Here is a 21,302-nt window from a genome sequence, read left to right as displayed (position 1 = left end):
GCAGTGAGGTGGTGCCCGCTGCAGGCCGCCATTTTCTTGCAGCTTCAGCTCTGCCATCCCCCAGCCCCCAGCCTCAGGCAGCCGGGACAGCCTGACAGTGTTGGCAGCAGTTGCTGTGTAGTGGCCTTGGGTCAACTCTGGGTTCTCAGCCCAGTGGCCACCCATTAGCTATATGAGCCAAGGTATGAGGTTTACCCAGTTTGAGCCTCAGATTCGACAACACAAAGGGTTAGCGAAATAGTCACATAGAAGGAGGTGTGTGAAGGAAGCAACTCATGCACCCCTGGTGACCAAGGAACCACACACGGGGTTAGTTAGAACACTCACTCCTGCAGAGGGCATCGGAGTGGGTTTCAGCATGGCTGGATTATTTTACATATTACTTGCATTTTTAGAGTTATAAAAGTAATACCTGATCACCATGGAAACTTGGAAATTACACAAAAGTTTAAAGAAGAAAACAAGCACCCATACTTTTGCAACTTAGCGATTATTACTTCTATTGTTTTGATGTTTACCTTCTTGCTTTCCTGTATATATTGGTCATTTTTATCTATATATATGCACACATTGCATATTTATTTATTATTTATTTGATTTAACTGATTGGCATTTTTTTTCACCTTTTTAAAATCATATTTTTTATTGTGGAATATGACATATATACATAGAAGTGATAACTTTCCAAGTGGAATTTAACAAGTAATTAGAGAGCAAATTTCAAAGAATATTATGGGTTACAGATCCACAGTTTCAATTATTTCCTTATTGTGAAATATGACATATATGCAAAAAAGTAATGACTTTCAAAGTACTATTTAACAAGTAGTTATATAGGAAATTTCCAAAAATGTTATGAGTTATAGTACCATAGTTTCAGTTATTTCCTTACTGTGAAATATATGTACACAAAGGTGATAACTTTCAAATTACAATTTACCAAGTATCTATGGCTGATTGGCATTTTGATCATCATATGGTTATTTTTTCCTCCATATATGTACATATGTGTATATATAAATATATTTATATGTTTTTTAAGGATAACATTTTAAGTTTTTTCTTTGATATTTTAACCATAATTAAGTGCACAATTGAGTGGAATTATATTCTATTACCAAAACTTTTCCATGACCCCAACATGGTTTTATAGGCTGCTGCTTTTTTTACTCAACATTATGTTATGAGCAGACCCCTCTGCCATGAATCATTCTTATGCAGCAACATTAAATACTTCTGGGAGGGGCATCTAGCAGAGTGATTATGAACTTGAGATCCAGAGTCCAACAGATCTGTGTTCAAGTTCCTCCCCATCCCTGTTCAGGTCTGAACGGGAGACCTTGGCGAAGTCCGTAGCCTCTCTCAACCTCCGTTTCCTCATCTACACCCCTTTCCAACTGGAGACTGAAATCTGTACCTCACAAGATTGTGCTAAGGATTAAATGAGTTAATAATGTTTAGGCTGAAGCTCATGGTATGGTTTTAAATAGTTGCTGAGTTTGCAGATATGGCAGCATTTTAATGACCTCACAGTTTTCTTTCCTTTGAACTGTAATTTACTGAGCTTTTCCTGTCTTCTTTGAACTGTTTGCTCACTTCCAGTCGTTCACTATTACAGTGTGCTGTGAGTATCCTTGTACTACAACTGTGTATGTGCCCCTGATTTTCTGACCCTGTGTCTCCCAGAACGTGCCCGGCAGGGACAAAACCCTGAAGGAGGTGGGGCCCTGAGGGTTGATAGCCCCTGAGGGAATCCTTAACCTTGCCCCACAGAAGAGCTCATCCTCTCTCCTCACTCCTAGCCCAACAGCCAGATTCCTGTGAACTGCGAGGAGCTTCCTGAGGAGTCTGGGCTCCTGACCAAGACCCTCGCTTGCAATGTGAGCTCCCCCATCTTTAAAGCAGGCAGCTTGGTGAGTGCCTCAGTCCTGAGGAACCAGACAGGCAAGGGGCAGTGTGCTGGCAAAAGGGGTGGGAGCTCTTGGCTCTAGGGAAGGGCTTGCCCCACCTTCTACCCCCGAGAGGAATGTATGTAGAGCCATTTTGTGTCAAGTTTGAGTGCATAGATTGGAAGCAGACATACCTGGAATTGGGGTATTCGTTTTGTGACCCTACACACAAGTTAACCACTTGGAACCTGAGTTTCTCTCTCTGTACGAGGGTGATAAAACTCCTAGTCCTGTGCCTGAGATGTAGTGGGCACTTGGTAACTATCGCGGCTGGTGGGGGGGCTGTGGGTGCTGGGGCTGCCTCCTGAGGCCTAGGCCCCTTCCCCCTTGATCCTTTCTCCTTCCCTCCCAGGTTGTTATCCAGTTAATGTTTTCACACGCTGCCCCAACAGCTCCTGGGGAGGGACTTTGTCAAGCTGCACGCCAACGTGAGCTGGTGAGCAGGCCCAGACAGGCCCCTGCCAGCATCCCTGGCTGGCACTTAGGCTGCCTCGCAGTGCTGGCCAAGCTCTTCTCCTGACTCGGTGCCTCTCCCTCGCCCCAATGCAGTAACAATGAGGATTCAGACCTCTTGAAGGACAACTCGGCTGCCACCAGTATCCCAGTTCTGTTCCCCATCAACGTTCCTCATCGAGGAGTGAGTCCTGCTGGGTGCCCATCTACCCTTCTGCTCCTACCTCAGCCTCCCTGCAACAGGACCCTGACCTTGCCTCCCTGGGCTCTTCCTCTAAGCCCCACTTTTCCTAAAGTGCCCTAGGGCTGATTAGAACTGAAATCCCCAACAGTTTTCAACACTCAAAAGAGTGAATGCTTTTTAGGAAAGAGCATTTTGCTGATGGAAGAAAGAAAAAGCATCCTGAATGCTGACCTCATGTCGGACCCTGAGCCATGTGCTCCACAGAGTTGCTGGTTTTCCTTGGAGCTTCTGCCACCTCTGGGATGGCAAGCTGTGCATCTCTCCATAGTGCTAATGAGCAAACTGAGGCTCAGAAGCAGGGATGGGGGTATGGGGGTGCTTGTCCGAGATCCCACAGCTAGGAAGTACTGAAGCCAGGATCTGAACTTAAGCCTGCCTGACTCCAGAGCTCCGGCTGAGCTCGTTGCTGTTTCCAGTGGTGCTGGATTCCCTCCCTTCTTGGGGGCCAGCAGTGCTAGAAGAGATATGAAAAAAGTGTTCACAGTGACCCTTGCCCCCTACGGGGCTTTACAGTCAAGATGGAAAGACCAAACTCAGGCACACACAGAATCTCAGAATGCTGTGGCAGGAGGGACCCGTGGAGATTGCTAGGTGGATTTTCTTATTTTACAGAAAAGAAACTGAACCTAGAAAAGTAGAACAGCTATCTCAGGGTGGCTCGGTGAGCTGAGGGCAGGGCAGTGTCTGAGTCCAAGTCTCTAGTGCTTTGGAACACAAATGCCCAATGGAATGAGATTGTCTGAAGTGTGATATGAAATTTGAGCCAGGAGACATCAGTGTGGGCTGGAGGAGAGATGGAGGGTTCATGGGGAAGTTGGGCCTGGCAGTGGTATCTGGACAATGAGTGGAATCTGGATAAGTTGCCAGAAAGGAATGGAGGACATTTTGTCAGAGAGAATCGCATGGGCAGAGGCAACAGGGGCAGGCGATGGTGTGTAGATCTGGGGAGCAGGGAGTGGCAGGCTTAGCAGAGGGGGCATATCTGCAGGGAATGGTGGGAAGGCGGACTGGGGAGATGGATGGTAGACATGGGGGCTTTGGGCCTGACTCTGTGGCAGCAGGAAGCCCATGATGGTTTCAGAACAGCTGAGTAGCAGCATCAGAGTTCTAGAGGAAGGTCCTTCTTGCAGTATACATTGGAAGGATGGAGTGAAAGGGTTCCAGGGGCTCCCAGAGAGGCTGAGGAGAGTATCCAGGAGACAAGCAGTGAGGCCTGGACTCCAGGGATGATGCCAGTGAGGTGGTGTGCACTGGGGAGAGCACAGGCTCCCAAGGCACACTGACCTGGATTCTAATCTTTTTTTAATGTGGGACCCTGGGCAAGAGCCCAGGCCCCTCTGCCCTCTTGGAGATTGGGTTGCTGCCTTCACCTTCCATATCTGCTCTTCTTGTTCTCTCAACAGCCAGGAAAACTCCACCCCCTACATCCAGTTCACCCCCAAAGGTCCCAAGATCCAAAGTGTCCAACACGTCTACCAGGTAATGAGCCTCCATGTGGAAGGGTCCCTATAGGCCACACATTCCTTTGGCCTCATCCCGGGGACCTAGGATGCCGAGACCGCTTAGACCCAGTCCTGTCCTCAGCAAGCCTGGCCTTGCGCCCCAGACTGTAATACTTTCTCGACAGCTTCATAGCTTCTGCTTAAATGAGAAGACAAGATCCCCATTACTTCTCATTTCTTGCATTCATTAGTTATAGAATTGCAGAACTTGAGAGAGGGTAGGGCTCTGAGAAAGAGCCTAGTTTTTTTATTGACACATTGAAGGAGCTGCTGTTCTAGGTCAGGTACTCTGCTGGGTGCTGGAAGCAGCAATAAATGAACAGGGTCCCTGCCCCAAAGAGCTCACAATTGAGAGCAACAGGTGAATAAACATATACTAATGTACCATTAATTCCCATGCACTGAACCTGAGTCTTGGGTTCTGTAGCTGGTGCTTTATAAGTGAGAGCTCTGTAAGACGGGTGTTGTCTTTCCCCTTCCAAGATGACAAGTCTGCAGCACAGACAGGTTGAGTACCTTGCCAGGTGACCCAGCTCCAAAGGGGAAGAGGTCAGATAAAAGCACATACTTGAATTCCAACATCCAAGTGCCTGCCGCAGGTGAATGATCTGCCACTTTGCAGTGGTGTCAGAGCTGTGGTCGCAGTCTGCATTAGGGGAGCTCAGAGGAGGGAGGTGCCCTGGCCTCCAGGCTGGGGCTTGCTGAGTCCAAGACCAAGACTTTTGTAGAGGCCACCTCTGACAGCAGAGTAGGCAGTAACTGAGTCAAGAAACATTTGTATTTCACTGTGAAAGAAATTGAGGCCCCAGAGGAGACCTGACTTCCCAAAGGCCACAATGGAGTCAGGGTGGCCTGGGAGTGCAGCCCAGTGGTAAAGGTACCACAAGCTTTTGGGGCCTGTTCCGGTTTGCCAATGCTGCCATTTTGCAAAACACCAGAAATGGATTGGCTTTTACAAAGGGAGGTTATTTGATTACAAAGTTACAGTCTCAAAGTCATAATGTGTCCAACGGAAGGCATCAACAATAGGGTACCTTCACTGCAGGAAAGCCATTGGCATCCGGAAAACCTCCGTTAGCTGGGAAGGCTCATGGCTGGTGTCTGCTTGCTCCCAGTTTGCATTTCAAAATGGTGTTCTCCAAAATGTTGCTCTTGGATAAATGGGTTACTTCCTGTAAAGTGCTTGGTGCCTGGGGGAAGTGGTGGTTGTTACAGGGGTGAGGTGGGGGCTCTTTGGAAGCCGCCCTTACATTCTGGCCTCTCTCAGCCTGAAACCAACTCAAACATCTCGAGCTTTCTCCCTCTCCCTTCTTGGAAGAGTCATCAGCCTTCTTGGCGAGTCATCCATCTTACCACCCATCAACATATTAAGCGCCCCACTGCCCGGATCTCCAAGTAGCCATTATCACCAATGGCATCACTGGTCTCCATTTTAGCTAAACCCAGGCAATGCTCCTAAAACTCTCCACAGTGTGGAGCACTGGTGATCCATCCCCTCTTTCTTAAAACTATCCCATTTAGTCAGGCCCTTTTTGTCACAAGGAAGTCAGCTTTTAATTGAGGTTTATTGCAAGCTAGACAGGCACCAACCCATGAAGAGTTGGACAGCTGGGTCACAGGCTCTCCTTCCTCACGTCCACTGTTGGAGTAGGAATAGGAGCAGAGACTTTGGCTTCATGCAGACCTGAAATCTTTGTGAGTTTCTGCCATTTAAAGCTGTGTTGCCTTGGGCGGGTTTTACTTAACTTCTCTGAGCCTCAGTTTTTTTTAATCTGGTAAAATGGGACTGATAGCAGCACCTACCTTATAGGATTGTTGTGAAGAGCAAATGAGAAAATGCTTTTTAAGTGCTTAGCATAGAGCTTGAACACATAGAAAGGTTTCAGTCAACATCAGTTGTTTTTTAGCATTGTTATGACCACCATCATCCAAGGAAAGTGATAGAGCACCCTGGTTCTGGTCTCGGGAGTCATAGCCTAAGTTGAAGTGCCAGCTTGATAGCTTCAGGCAAGGTAGCCAGCCTCCCCGAGCCTCACTTCTCTCACCTGTAAAATGGGATGACAGTACCACTCACACAAAGGAATATTCTAGGGACTAAAGGAAATAATGCATATAATGAGGATCAGATGAGGCCTGTTGTGTTACGAGTTCAGTTAAAGGTGATGTGCTGTTCCCAACCCCATACCTTCTGCCCTGTTCCAAGTACTCTTCCCTCATAGCAGCTGCAGGCCTCTTCTAGGCTCCCACTGACTGCCCACTAGCAGTTTCCACCTGTGTCTCACTTCCCTGTGTCATTCGGTGTCCGCATTCAAAACGACGGCTTTCATATCAGTGTTCCTTCTGCTCCTCCAGTGCATCCATTCTGCAGCTTGTTGCTCACCCCACATTGGACATTCTCCTAGCACCTTTTTTTTTTTTCTTTCTTAACATTTATTCACATACTATACAATTTACCCTTTAAAAAACTATCAGATGGATGAGTGGAAAGGCGGGGGAAGGAAACAGACAGGGGCACCCAGAGTGTTCTTTTTTACTTTAGTTGCTCTTTTTCACTTTAATTATTATTTCTGGTTATTTTGTGTGTGTGTGGTAATGAGGGAGTCCGGGATTGATTTCGGTGATGAATGTACAACTATGTAATGGTCCTACTGTGAACAATCGAATGTACGATTTGTTTTGTATGACTGCGTGGTATGTGAATATATCTCAATAAATGAATATTAAAAAAAAAACTATCAGAGCAGTTTCAGATTTTTACAGAGAGAATTTACTTCTTTGAAGTTTGGCGATTCAGTGGTTTTTAGTATATTCACTGAGTTGTGCAGCCATCACCATGATCTAGTTTTGGAACATTTGCTTCTCTCCAAAAAGAAACCCCGTGCCCATCGGCAGTCACTCCCCATTCCTCCCTTCCCCAGCCCTGGCCACTCACCTACTTTCTGCCTTTCTCGATTTGCCAGATCTCGGCATTTCATGTAAATGGAGTCACACAATATGTGGCCTTTTGTGAACAGCTTTTCACTTACCATAAGGTTTTCAAGGTTCATCCATGTTGTAGCATGTGTCAGTACTCCATCCCTTTTTATGGCTTAATAATCCATTACAGGAATATAGTCCACATTTTATCTATCCCTTCATCAGTTGATGGACCCTTGGGTTGTTTCCCCTTCGGGGCTGTGATGAACAGTGCTGCTGTGAACATTGTGTAGAAGTTTTTGTGGGGACCTAGGAATTCATTTCTCTTGGATTTGTAACTGGGAGTAGAATTGCCCTCTTGAACATGTTGGTCTCAACATGTTCTAAACCATATTTATCATCTTCCCCCTAAAACAGCATCTCCTTTGGCTTGCTTGGAATCCTTTAAAAGCATCGTCTTTTTCTCCAGCAAAACTTCCCTGTCTGGGTGTATTTCTCCTTCCTCCATGCCTCAGGTTCTCTTGTCTCTACCCCTTCTTTTGGTAGCCCCTGCCTCTGCCCAGGTTCAGGTCCTCTTCTCTTTGCACCTTTACTATTGGCACAGGCTCCCAGCTTGGGCCTTGGTCTGCTTTTCCAAGCTCCCGTCCATCCTCTGCCTGAAGTGGATGACTCTCCCCTGGAGCCACTGCCCCTGCCCAGCTACCTCCCATGACTCCCCATTGCCTAGTTGACAGTACCCTAAGTCATTGTCCTTGAGCCTTCCAGGACCCATAGTCTGATACCAAGCCTTCTTTCCACTCTCATCTCTAATCTCTCCTTCTAGGCACCCTACCCTTCCACCACATCACGCTCACCCAGTGCTGGCCTTGCCTGGGTATCTTCTATTTCCCCCCCATCTTCTCTGTCTTCAATTCCCATGCTGCCTCTTTCTTTAGGCCTTTTTAATTTAATTGATATTCTTAGTGTCCACAGCTGTTTGTTGAATGAATTAATTGAACCACCTAATTGAATAGATATTTCCCTGCTTTGATCTGAGGCATTCATTACTCTTGTGTCACTTTTCAAATACGTTTCTGAGTCTCCCAGCCCCAGCAGACCAAGCTCTTTCTATATAAAAGGTAGTCTGTACATGTTTCTTAAATTAATTAAATACACAGTTGGCAAAATGAGTCCTTCCCAACCTGTGTAGTGGAAATAATTTTTTCTTCTACCATTATTATAATGTCATTAATTTATTCACTTGTTCAGAACCTCTTTTTGAGGCCTGTGATGTCTCAGGTTGCTGTGCCCAGCACGCAGGGAATTGGAGGTGAGCTCCTGCCCTCTTGAGGCTCACAGTCTAGTGGAGATACGCACAGGTGGATACCTGGGCATCCTGCCAAGGGAGTCCAGCATGCTGGAGAGGCTGTTCTGTCCTGTGGGGTCTGGGGAACCTTCATAGATGGTGCTTGAGCAGGACCCTGTAGGATATGTGAGGCTTTGCCACGTGGAGCAAAGAGGGAAGAGCATGTAATGTAAACTTAGGCCAAGGACTCAAGGACAGGGGCTGGGTGAGGTTAGCCGTTGCACACTGCTTAACAGCCGGGGAGGACCGAAGAGGTGCAGGAGGGCATGACGGGGCTGGGGTGGCAGTTGGGGGCTGTCGTTCAGGGCTCTGCAGCCCCTTGTCTCGTGCACCAGGTACGGATTCAGCCTTCCATCCACGACCACAGTGCGCCCGCCCTGGAAGCTGTGGTGGGGGTGCCGCCGCTTCCCACCCAGGGGCCCATCAGGCACATGTGGACCGTGAAGATGGTGAGCCTGGAGGAGGGGAGGGACGCGGGGCCATGGGGGGCTTCTGTCAGGGGCGCAGATGGCAGAGCTAGCCATGTGGGAAGGGCGATGAGGATGATGAGTCGTGTCGGACTCGAATGTCCAAAAGCCACCAAGGGCCAATGGCGGTTGAGGATTGGAATGCCAGGGTTTTTCTCTGGGGTGGGCAAAGGAAGGCCAGGTCTGGCCTTAAGGGGGCCAGTGTCTTCTCTCAGCCTCCTGGACTAGCTGAACACTCCACTGCAATCATTTTTAGGAGCCTCCTGTCACCCTGCCATCATGAGGATCTGAAGAGGCCGCCTGGTGCAGCTGAGGTCTGGGCATGGGAGCTGAGAACTGGAGCGGGGGCAGGGCAGAGTGCAGGTGGGGGAGGCAGGCCCCTCTGACCCCCCTGCGATTCCTTCTCCCCTGCAGCCTTGTCTTCCCGGAGCTGAGTTCCGCTGCCCCGATTGTCTTCAAAACAGGAGACCCCTCATCCAAGTGATGGGGACGGTGGAGCTGGTGGGGAGAGATCGAGGTAAGCACCTGCTCCTGGCAGACAGGAAATGCTTGTGGGGGTCAGGCACCTTGGATGGGTGGTGAGGGATGGGCTTCCCCACCGGATAGTCTTTCTCCATTTTTCTTTTCTATCCTAATGTTTTGTAAACCAGTGTTTACACAAGTGCAGATAAAAGAGGACCATGACTTGTTTGAAATTTATAGGACTGTGTTCATGGGCCTATGAATAGTTCTTATATGTTCTTTATAGAAGGACTCTCCTCCCAACAATGGGAGGGGCTTGGTAGAATGCCACAGGGGGACTTGAATAGAGGTGGATTCACCCCATGGGGACCGATTCTCCCCTGCTTCCCCCATGGCATTGAGGTGGGGACAGAAGTCCGTGGGTCCTCGGTCTCCCTGGCCCTGACACCTCTCCCCAATCCTCCCCCAGGCCTCCTCCATGTTCAGCCTCTGCAGCTCCCTCTCCGTCTCCTTCAACAGCAGCAAACACTTCCACCTCTATGGCAGCAATGCCTCCATGGCTCAGGTATCTCTGCTCATCAGGCCCCAGGAGGGGCCCGAGAGGGACCTGAGGAGCCCCAGGGCAGGGCTAGAGGAGGCAGAATTACCTGGGGGGAGGTTTGGTGTTAGCACAAGTAAGAACTTCCCTACAGCCAGAGCAGTAAGAACTTCCCTACAGCCAGAGCCATCCATATGGGATGAGGCTTCCATGGAAGCAGTGAGCTCCCCAACACTCCAGATGGGCAGAAAAACTATAAGCCACCTGTCTGAGATGGTGAGGATGTAGGTGTCAGGTAAAGATAAATCTGTGGCAGCTCAGCCAAGAGGTACCAACCCAGTGGTCTGAGAGTGGAGAGAAGCACGGAGAGCAGCGCGGGCAGAGGCCCAGAGGGAAAGGCAGGGCAGGGCGTGGGTGCAAGTGCAGGAAGTTCAGTCTGCCTGGCAGAGCATGAGAAGGGAAGATGAAGCTAGGGAGGTAAGCAGAAGTCAGATTCTGGAAGGCTTTGAATGCTGAGCTGAGATCCTGGGACTTACCTTGGAGCTCTAGGTTGCTGTTTAAGGGCGTGAGGTAGGCCAAGGGGAGGTTTCACCAATGGCTGGTAACTGCAGGGGGATGAGGCGGAGGGAGTGAGACCCAACCACAGCCTGGTCAGTGAGACGGTGCAGATGGAAAGTCATTAGATGAGGGGATTGGGGCCAGACTGCAAGGTAATTTCAGGGAGAAGAAAGGCTCTTCCTGCCCTCCCTTCTCCTCCTTCCAGGTCGTCATGAAGGTTGACGTGGTGTATGAGAAGGACATGCTCTACCTCTACCTGCTGAGTAGCGCCGGGGGGCTGCTGCTGCTGCTGCTGATTCTCCTGGTGCTGTACAAGGTTGGCACTGCTGGGAGTTGTGGGCAGTGCAAGGCAGCTGGGCTGGGGAGAGGAGCCGGGGAGGAGCACCCCAGAGCAGGGAACACCAAGGCCAGAAGGAGCCTCAGCCCCTCCCTCCTTTTAGAGCTGAGGCTCCTGAGGCCCAGAGAGCAAGTGAGACTTTTCCACCATCACTCAGCAAAGCGCTGGCAGAGCCAGAACTAGGTACCCAGGGAGAGGCCCGGAAAGGCAGCTGCCATGTACCAGGGGGCTCCTGGGGGGCAGATGCAGCTGAAACATGGTCCCCGCCTTTGTGGAGTTCACGGTCTGAGGGGAGGACAGCAGGAATGGGACAGTGAGGGTTACAAAGGGGACCTGTGTGTTTCAGGGCCTGTGCCACAGGGGCCTCCCTACTCAGGGGAGGGATGCAGGAGTGGGGGGCTGGGAGGGCCTCCAGAGGGAGGGGGCATTTGAGCTGGTGTTTGAAGGATAAGAAGTTAATCAGGTGAAGGGGGGCGGGGCAGATGTACCATTGGAAAACCACAAATATTACAGAAAAAGTGAATGCAGGAAATCAAAGTTTCTCCCCATTGTACCCCCCAGAGGTTATCATAACAACCATTTGTTTATGTTCCTTCAGGTTTTAATTTTTTGGTAATGTGCGTGTGAGAGAGAGAGAGAGAGAGAGAGAGAGAGAGAGAGAGAGAGAGGGAAAGAGAGTCAGTTTATGTGACTATGTGTAGAAAACATAAATAGGGTAATACTATATATATATTGCTTGGGAATTTGTGTTTTCCACTTGCTAGTATATCTCAGTGTCTTTCCAGATGAGCACAGGAAATGGACCTCTCACTTTTTAAGCACTGGGTAGTTGTCTGTTTGTATGTCCTGTTGTTTATTTAAGAGCTCCCTATTGATGAACATTTGGATTGTTTCCAATTGACATCTATTTCAAAGAATGTGGCAAAAAAACACTCGTTTCTCACATCTTTGCATACTGTCCAAACGTTCTTTAGGATTAATTCCTCGAGTTGGAAGAGCTGAGCCAAGGAGGAAAAAAGAATATATATATATATATATATATATATATATATGTATATATGTATATGTGTGTGTGTGTGTGTATATATATATATATGTATATATATTTTTATATTTATATTTTTTAAGCTTTACACAGCTCAGTTTGCAGTGCTGTTTTTATCCTCCATTGATTCCCTAATATATTTCACTTTGCTGTCATGCACTTGTGACCAAAGACCCCTCTGACGTGAAGGGCTGGGTTACTTGTGGCCAGCGTCTAGTGTAGAGCCATGGAAAAGCAGTTACTAACCTTTGAGGCACATGGCTTTGTAATGTGTCATGTGAGAGGAAGTGTTTCACTGATAATAGCCAAGGGGTATTAGGAACCAGACACTAACCCTGGCCAAGCAGTGCAGTAGGTCACTCTATATGAAATGAAATCTGTGGGGATTTCTGCTCATTCTTCATCCAGAGAACTTCTAGATGCCTCTATAAATGCAGGGATAGAATTTGACCTTGAAGCACATCTTCCTTGTTCTAGTAAAAATTGAGTAATGGAGTCCCTGCCCTTCCTGGAACTTGGGGCCTTCAGCACTGGGCTCTGGAGGTTGACACCTCGTTCACTGCCTCGGAAGTGCCTCCCAGTTCTTACATGGCACTGTCAGCACAGGACAGTTGGATGACCCTGAAGAATGAACTATTAAACTTACAGCTTTTGAAAATAGTACAAAGAATCATGGGGAGCAGATACCAGATACCCTCACCCCATCCCTCGGGTGGGCCCTGTGTGTCTATGGCACTTATGACTTAGCAACAGAAAGAGCGTTTTCATGTTTTGCTGGAGCTGTCTGGTCCAAAGTGCTCCATGGACTTTTTGCTCCCTCACTGACCGTCTCCCTACAGATTGGCTTCTTCAGACGCAACCTGAAGAAGAAGATGGAGGCTGACATAAGTGACCCAGATGCGGAAGGCTCTGGGCAGCCGGCATCTGGGGAAGAGGCTGTGGATTCGGAGTGCCTGAAGCCCCTCCATGGAAAGGAGGCCCAGGATGAAGGTGGCAAGGACTGAGGCCCAGGGCTGGACTCGGGGCTGGACTCGGGATGCCTGGGACTGATCTGTCCCTCCCTAGACCTCAGTTTCCCTATTTCAAACTCAGCGCTCAGCCCTGCCTGCCACCTGTGCAGGCATATGGTGAGGGTCTGCTGAGGGGCAGGCCAAGAAGACTTCCAAGATGAGGCGTTGTCATGACTGGATGGTCCTGGCTTCCCCCAGCTCCTCTCGTTCCCTCCCCTGGAGGAGTGTCTGATCTGAATTCAGAGGCACTGTAGTCTCGGGACCCAGTGATACTTCTGGCTCCACCTCTACCTGCCCTTGTCTGTTCACAGATACTTCGGACTCAAAGACTGAATTATCCTGCATCCCCTGTTCTCCCTCCTGCCTGGAGTCCAGTCAGCTTTCCTTTCTACTACCAGAGAGTAGAGCTGAGCTGTGTCACTGCCTTGCTGCTACAAACTCCTTGCTCCTTGGCTAAAGCCCAAATTCCTTTCTTTGCTTTCCAGGCCCCACACAATGAGGCCAGTTGCCCTTCTCAGCATCAACTGCACCAGCCTTGCTCACATGCCAGGCTCCTCCCATCTCCCTATCTTTGCCCAGACTGCTCCTGGAACGTTCTCCCCCCTCTCCCTTTCCTGGCTAACCCTCTTGAAGCCTTCAGATCTCAGCTTACACATCAGATCCTCAGGGCAGCCTCTCCCCCATCCCAACTCAGTTGGAGTCCCATATTACATGCTCTTATAACCCCTTGCACTTGTGCTTCATAGCACAGGTGATATTTGAATTATTCATCAAATAACTTAATATCTGTCTCTTCAGCTAAAAATGAACTCCATGAGGTCAGGGTCCAGACCTGCCTTATTCACCTGGGATTCCTGGTGATGACAGGGGTCAGGCACAGAGCAGGTACTTGGCACAATTCGCCGGACAATAGAGAAAAGGGTTTGGATAGCCCCGGGGCACCTGCACCCTTCGAGGCTCAGCCTCCCACAGTCTCCTCTCCCCCTCGCTCCCATCCTCTCAGGAGTCCATCACATTCCAGGCGTCCCCAGGAGACTAAGCTCAAAGGTGGGGACCACATCTGTTCATCTGGATCCCCCAAACCAAGCACAAGTCCTGCATATATTTATCCAATAAATGTGAAATTCTATCCAAATTTGTGATGTTTCTGTGCTGGTGCAACCGTGCCTGACCGACTTAAAGTAACATTTCCTTCTCAGGCCTTCCTCTAAATGGAACCTAAACAGCTCTTTTCTTTCCCTTTTCTTTTTTTCTTTTCTCTTTTCATGATGCCCCTCAGAGACTGGCCTGCACCTGACATTGTGGGCCAATTCAAAAGAGAAGCAGGAGAGAGAACAGAAATTGAGAAAGTGTTCTCGAGGGGCATTGGACAATTCATTAAAAAGTGAGTAGAGACTCTTTTCATCTTTTTTTTTTAACAGCAATGATTGGAGGGAATGGCCCTCAGGCCCCCCTTTTGGAAGGGACAGAGGGGGCCAGTCAATACCGCCCTCTTGTGGTCGGCAGGACCCTGGGGGACTGTTAAGCGACTGAGGCCAGCTCCTGGTCCACACTAGAGGGGGAGAGAAGGCAGGAGAGGCCACTGGAAGTGGGAGGCAACCAGCAACATTGTGGTCCCCCAAGCGGTGACCTTTGGTGGCTCCTCACTGCCTACAGGGAGCAAGCGAAAGGTCCCAAGCCTGCTGTGCCAGGCCCCAAGTCATCCTTCCCTGCTGGCCTCTCCAGCCTCGTCCAGCCACTTCCTGGCCCAGCCCCCAAGGAACCACGGAGCTGCCTTGCCAGCATGGTGTCAGGAAGAAGTGAGGCGCCTTTTTCAAGGGAGGGCAAAAGATGTCTTCCAGGAATGTCACTGAAATACTAAAAGTACTTAACTTACCTGTAGATGTTGTAAAACCTCAGTCAGGTTTTCTTCATTCATTCAGTGTCTTCTGAGTGCTTGCTTTATGTATGGTTCTATTCTGGGCTCTAAGGACATAGTGATGAATGAGAGATAATTTCCTGCTCTCAGGAAGCTTCCACTCTAGTGGGAAAACAGTAAACAAATAGCAATATGATTTCAAGTCATGATAAGGGCTGTGAAGAAAATAAGACAGGACAGCAGGTTAGAGGGTGATGGAGGGGCCATTTTAGAAAGGTGGTCAGGGAGGCCTCTCTCAAGGAGGTCGTATTAGGCGACGCTAAAAACAAATGTGAATATTTTCATCAAGGCCGGAAACAATCTCAGACAACCTGTGAGATCCATTTCAGGATGAGACTGGCCATCCCCAGGCCCAGGAAGACTCCATATTCCGACTCACCTACACTCTCCATCTTTGCAGGCCTGCGTGTCCTCCTCCACTCTGGTGCCTTTGCACGTCCTGCTCCCCTTGTTGCCACACCCTGCTCTTCCTCTTTTCTGGCCCTAAAAATCTTACTTTGAGGTGCTTCCTCAGTGGAGCCCTCCCCACCTCCCGGGTTCCTGGACCCGAGTCCCATCAGTACTTGGTTCCTGCCTCATTGGGGCACACACGGCCGCCCAGCTCTGCTGGCTCCCCTCTCGAGACCCTAAGGTCCTGGCAGCAAGGACCCCAGCCTCACTCGTGTCACCAACACCTGGCCCCTAAGCAGGGCTGGCATCTAGGAGATGTTCAGTAAACGTTTAATTCAGTGGTTCGCAAACGTTTTGGTCTCAGGACTCCCTTATGCTCATAAAAATTATTGCGGATCCCCAAAGAGCTGCTGTTTCTGTGGTTCTATCTGTTAATATTTATCAGATTAGAAATTAAAACTGAGAAAAATTTAAAGCCTAAGAGGACAAGAGCCCTCATTCCACAAGCCGTCAGTGATGACATTTCTCATTGTATACTGGTGCAATGTGAAAAAAGTAAACATCTTAGTATTGTTAGGAAAACAGTCAAAGCCCAGCCAGCCCTGGGTTCGAATCCAGACTCTGCCACTTCCTAGCTATAGGAGGCGGGGGCAATCATTTAACCTTGCTGAGATTCATTTCTTCATACTTCAGCTCTTGTGAACATTAAATAACACTTGTAAAGTGCTTAATCCTGTTTGGGAACATAACGGCTTGATATTGGCAGTGGATAGAATGGTTGTTTAGTTGTGCAGATGGTATAGTAGAAAGCAGCACACTGGACAGCGAGTCAAGAGAACTGGATTGGAGTTCTAGCTTGTTGGCTTGCTTGCTGTGTGACCTTGGGCTCTGGAGGTACCTCAGGAGCGGCATTGGAAGAGTGACTAGGGCTGAGAAACGGAATCCCTGTCCTCATTCTGTCTGGTTTCATATCAATGAAGCACTGTAGGCCCAGGGCTGGCCAGCTTTCAAGGGCCTGCAAAATGTTTGGGAGCTGAAAAACAATCCACTCCAAAATGTGAAAATTAAATCAGACAACTGAAATAAATCTTTAAGTAAAGTCTACAAATGTAACATCAAATTAAGCAGTCAACTGCAGGGCTGTTCAACATATATAGTAAAATATATGAATTATATTAAATATGAGAACTGGGTTCCTTAAAATTTAAAGGTGGTAGGACATCTGCAAAATATGTAAACATGAAAAAGGTCTTTAAAAAATGTAAGATTTCACTTGAAATAAATAAACATTCTGCTTCCAAAAATAATCTAAACTTTGAAAGCTACTAAACCGACCCAACTGCATTGGGCCACCTAACCTCTAAGGCTGCCTCCAAAGCTTGTAGGTCAGTGAGGGTTGGATTGGGACGTGCTCTTTAGAAGTCCCAAGGCCCTGAGGATGGGGTGGGGGAGGGCTGACATCAGGGTCCCGCAGCGCCTGAGACCTCATAACGAGAACCACAGCCCCCACCTGTCCCAGTGTGGCCCAACTGCCAGGCGGCTGCGCGGCTGGAATGGCAGGTCTGCATCTAAGTCACTGAGCGACTTTGAGCAAGTAAGTCAGCTCTGTGAGACTGTTTTCTCAGCTGTGAAACAGAATGAAGAAAGCCTAGGGTTGTCGTGCAGATTAAATGAAGGGGCACTGAAGCTTGGTAGGCACGCAGCTCAGGAGGGGCGGGTGGCCAGGTGGTTCCCCGAAGTGTGGCCTGTCCTCCGTGGCTGAGGTCACCACCAAGGCCACACTTGCGAATCCTTCTGACTCCTTAAAGGCACCAATTCCCCATCCTTTCCTGAAGGGGGCAGGTGTTCAGAATAAAGGTGGGGTGGGGACAGAGGGGGCCCCACCAGCAGCTACAGGAGTCCCAAAAAGGAGGCAGAGCTGTGGCAAATGGGACCAGCCATGGGGTTTCAGTCACTCCAGTCCTGGCGGGTTTGGGGGCTGAACACTGGTCCAGTTCTCAGACCTAGTAAAATATGTACTCCCCAAGGGTGTGGTCAGAACTACAGGCACCCCTGGGTCTGCTTGTGGTGACAGAGGTCCCAATTAGGGGGTGGATCCAGGAATAGCAGATGCAAAATGAGCTTCACCCCAGGTTATGAGGACCACGGTCTGTTTTCTGGCCCAAATCTTAATTAATGGGAAGGGGGGATCCCTACAAAGTAGCGGGCTCTCACCTCTCACACTGGACCCCTTCTGTGTCTGGGCTATATTCAAAGCAAGTCAAATCTCCTGAGCCTTAGGTTCCCAGTGTGTAAAATAGGAAGATTAGAATATTCCAGTGAAACACTGAACATAAAAGCACTTCCCACACAAGGACCTGCAGCTTCACTGGCTTTCTCGGTGATGACTTTGTCTCTTGCTGCCCGGGGCACTGTCCATTGCACACATCTGAAGGACAAATCTCTTTTACCACATAAAGGTTTTTATTGAACTCAGATTCAGGGCCCCAAAGCCTGAGGAAAACAAGTGAGGCTGGGGGTTGAACTTGGGAGCCCAGACCTCACCCCAGGGCCCCACTCCCCACCGCACCTACCCTCTCACCCTCTTCCTGACTCAGGGAGGGTCTCAGCAGCTACCAATCTAATCTACCCCCTTCTAATTAAGTGACCCGTCCGCTCCCTCCCCCCACCCCCTTCTAGCACTTTGCCAAGCCAGGCACCCACCAAAGGGCAGGCTGCTGCTGAGGCTGGAGCCACTTGCTGCCTGTTTGGCCTCCCTCCAACCTCTCTCCGTAGGCCATTTCTCAGATGTCTCCAGGGTGTGTAACTTCCTCCACCCTGGCCCCCTATTCTCCTAGAGTCCTCCACTCCAACTCGCCTCCGACTTTTCCACTGTTCTCTGAAAGGTTTTCCTAGCTCCCTGCCCACCTCCTCTTCTGCCCACCCCTTCCCGACCCCTGGTGGAGCCCAGGTCAGCGCCGGCCGGCTGCGTGGGTCCGCTGGTGGCGGATGAGGTCAGAGCTCTGAGAGAAGGCCTTTCCACAGTCATCGCACTTGTAGGGCCGCTCGCCGCTGTGGACTCGGTGATGCTGCAGCAGCGTGGAAGAGCGGCAGAAGCCCTTGCCACACACGGCGCACCGGTAGGGCCGCTCACCCGTGTGGGAACGCTGGTGCTGGATCAGCGTGGAGGAGCGATTGAAGGTTTTGCCGCAGTCGGGGCAGCTGTAGGTGCGGCCTGGCAGGTGGGTGCGGGCGTGGATGGCCAGTACAGAGCTCTGGCCGAAGCGCTTGCCACACTCAGGGCACTTGAAGGGCTTCTCGCGGGCATGGCTGCGGGCATGGGGGATAAGTGCCGAGCGCTGGGAGAAGCTCTTGCCACAGATGCCACAGCTGAAAGGCCTTTGCCCGGTGTGTACTCTCTGGTGGCTGCGCAGGGACGAGTTCTGGCTGTAGCACTTGCCACACTCGGGGCAGCTGTAGGGCCGCTCGTGGCTGTGGGTGCGCTGGTGCCGCAGGAGGTAGGAGCTGTCACCAAAGGCTTTGCCACAATGCGGGCACTTGTAGGGCTTCTGGCCCGAGTGGGTGCGCTGGTGGCGGAGCAGGTAAGAGCTGTCAGCAAAGGCCTTGCCGCATCGGGGACACTTGTAGGGCCGCTCGCCTGTGTGGGTACGCTGGTGTTTGATGAGGTCAGAGCTCTGGGAGAAGGCCTTGCTACAGACCTCACACTTGTATGGCTTCTCCCCCGTGTGGATGCGCTGGTGCTGGATCAGGGTGGAGCCCCGCCCGAAACTCTTTCCGCATATGCCGCAGATGTTAGGCCGGGGGCCCTGCCCACCCCTGGCCCGGCCCCCCCGCCGGCCTGGACCCCGAAGGGCTCCCGTTAGGCCCAGGGGGTTCTGGAGCACCTCAAACTGGGGTGTAGCTAGCAGGGCCCCTGTAGGCATCTCAAAAGGCGGCCCTAGGGGCAGGTCCCCTGTGGGCTGCTCCCCAAACCCCTGGGTGAAGGAGTCTAGGGGATGGACTCCCAAGGGGATACTTAGGGGGTTGGGATTCTTTTCCTCAGGGTTCAGAAGCATCTCTGCACCTTCCTGGAATTTGGAACTTTGAGCTTCAAATTCAGGACTTTGGGTTTTTAACTCAGGATTCTGGGGTTCAAACCCAGGGTTCTGGGGTTCATACTCTGGGCTCTGAGATTCATAGCCAGGGCTCTGGGGTTCATAGCCAGGGCTCTTGGGTTCATACCCAGGGCTCCGGGGTTCATAGCCAGGGCTCTTGGGCTCATACCCAGGGCTTTGGGGTTCATACATGGGGCTCCGGAGTTCAAACTCAGGGCTCTGAGAATCTGATTCAGGGCTTCTGGGTGCAAACTCAGGGCTTGGGGGTACAAACCCAGGGCTGCGGGTCTCAAAACCGGGGCTTTCAGGCTCAAACCTAGGGCTTTGGGGTTCAAACTCTGGGCTTTGTGACCCAAACCCAGGGCTCTGCGGTTCAAGCCCAAATGGTATCTCTTCGACCTCATAGTCTCCAGTGCCCTCCTGCTGAGAAATTTCCTCTTCCTCATTCTCACTCACGTTGCCTGCAGGATGAAAGAATTACAGAAAACCCAGTTTGCGTGGGACCTGGAAGGGCATTTGCTCCCACCATTCCTTTCCACAAACCTCTCCGTCCGACCCAGGCAGGGTCGCTGGCCCTTGGGGAGGTGCTGAAGTTCCCATCCCCCCCAACCCCCCTCGAGCAACCTAGCCACTCAGTCCCCGGCCCCCGCCTCCTCCAAGTCCCAGGTGCCCAGGCCCCGGCCCTCCTCTTCTCCCACGAACCACTGCCCCTCTCCTCCCCGGAGAAGCAATCCCTCCCTCACCTGTGAGGGACCCTTCGGGGCTCCCCATTTCGTCAGGACTTTGCACATCTCGGGACTCGAGGCCCCACGGCGACGCCTCCCGCTCCATCCCTGCCGGCTCCCAGTGCGGCGGCGGCGGCGAACGATCCTGCGACCCGGCCTGAGTGCCCTGAGACCCGGGCCCTCGCCGCTTGCCCGCTTAGCACCGCCCAGGGACCCGGCTGCCCAGCCTCAGCCCCTGAGGCCGGACGTCTTGACCCTGGGCCTCTCCCGCCCGCCGGGCCCCTCCCCTCCCCGCGGTCCCGCCCCCCCCCCCCCCCGACAAGGTCCCGGCTTGGTTTGTGGCCCTCACGGGCTCCGTCGCGTCGTGGCCTCGGGAGACGAGGGGCTTCACGAAGGGCTTTGCTGCCCCCGGACACAGCTTCCCGCCCGGGACCCCGTCGTCTGGCCCCCCAGCCCCGGGCTGGGCTGCGGCTGGCCGACCCCCTCCACGCCCCCCCCCCCCGCACAGGAAGTGTCCGTCCGCGGCCAGTTCCCCCCGCTGGCTAACGCCGCGGCCTCTCTAGGAGCGGCTGGAGGTGGAAACTCGTTGGCATTAACCCTGGGCTGGATAGCCCGCGCGTTGGGGCGGGGGCGGGGGCGGGGGCCGACGGGGCGCCTCGGGGCTGGCAGGAGGGGCTGAGCCAGATTGTGCGCCTAGGTCCTAGGTCTCAGTCCATGCAGGGGCCTGTCTGTCCGTCTTTCGGGCCCTGCGTCCATCAGTGCGTGTAGCCAAGGGCGAGGCGACAAGCGACACCAAGGTCAGCAAGAAGGAGCGACGCTACCCGGCGCCAGCGGGGGCGGCCTCTAGCTCTCCTCCCCTCCCGGGCCTCGGGGTCTGCCCCGGCCGCTCCTCGGGAACCTGGACCGAACCCCCTCGGGCTCATCGAGGCCCTAGAGCCTGGGACTCCTTCCTCGTACTTCACCCCGCCACCGGAGCGCCCACCCCCATTTCCCCTGGGCCCCCCCTCGGATATCCCAATCCCCCCCGCCCCCGCCTCGGGAGGGCTAGGACGGTTGCCAAGGCGACAGCCCCGCCTCCCGTTTACCAAGGAACCGTCCCTACCGCCCAGGGAGCTCAGCGACTGGCCAATGGATCAAGTGTTGTCACCGCTCCTTCCCGTCCCACCCCATGCGGTGTGAGGCGTTAGGAGTCGCCAGGGAACGCGAGGCACCTTTCTGATTGGCTGGAGGGCGCGCGGGGTTCCACGCCCCCACCCACCCAGTCCGCCAGAAGCGCCTGCAGGAGTGAGTGGGGAGGAGGTCTTTGGCGTCTCCCCTGGAGCCTAGCCTGTGCTTTCAGCGCTTTTCCC

General features: G+C 51.7%; 2 protein-coding genes across 2 annotated transcripts in view; one reads left to right on the top strand and one right to left on the bottom strand.

Moving 5' to 3' along the window:
* Nucleotides 1-13,961, top strand: part of ITGAL (integrin subunit alpha L) — a 54,969-nt gene extending 41,008 nt beyond the window's left edge. Inside the window, 13 exon segments of the mRNA XM_037814960.1 lie at nt 1,803-1,951; nt 2,353-2,385; nt 2,499-2,574; nt 2,576-2,586; nt 4,050-4,125; nt 8,745-8,858; nt 9,133-9,144; nt 9,146-9,190; nt 9,291-9,380; nt 9,382-9,393; nt 9,808-9,903; nt 10,640-10,750; nt 12,656-13,961. Coding sequence (XP_037670888.1) covers nt 1,803-1,951; nt 2,353-2,385; nt 2,499-2,574; nt 2,576-2,586; nt 4,050-4,125; nt 8,745-8,858; nt 9,133-9,144; nt 9,146-9,190; nt 9,291-9,380; nt 9,382-9,393; nt 9,808-9,903; nt 10,640-10,750; nt 12,656-12,820 — 990 coding nt within the window. The 3' untranslated portion in view covers nt 12,821-13,961.
* A 3,627-nt stretch (nt 13,962-17,588) lies between these two features.
* ZNF768 (zinc finger protein 768) lies at nt 17,589-20,218 on the bottom strand. The gene is made up of 2 exons (XM_037814950.1): nt 19,972-20,218; nt 17,589-19,689 (listed from the first exon to the last, which is right to left on the bottom strand). Exons 1-2 carry the CDS (start codon nt 20,057-20,059, stop codon nt 18,086-18,088), a joined length of 1,692 nt encoding a protein of 563 aa, XP_037670878.1. The 5' UTR covers nt 20,060-20,218; the 3' UTR covers nt 17,589-18,085.
* Nucleotides 20,219-21,302: the final 1,084 nt, after the last annotated feature.

Source organism: Choloepus didactylus, chromosome 21, assembly GCF_015220235.1.
Source record: "Choloepus didactylus isolate mChoDid1 chromosome 21, mChoDid1.pri, whole genome shotgun sequence".
Lineage (NCBI taxonomy): Eukaryota > Metazoa > Chordata > Mammalia > Pilosa > Megalonychidae > Choloepus > Choloepus didactylus.
Note: the sequence above shows the minus strand (reverse complement) of the source record. Positions and strands in the feature narration are given on the sequence as shown.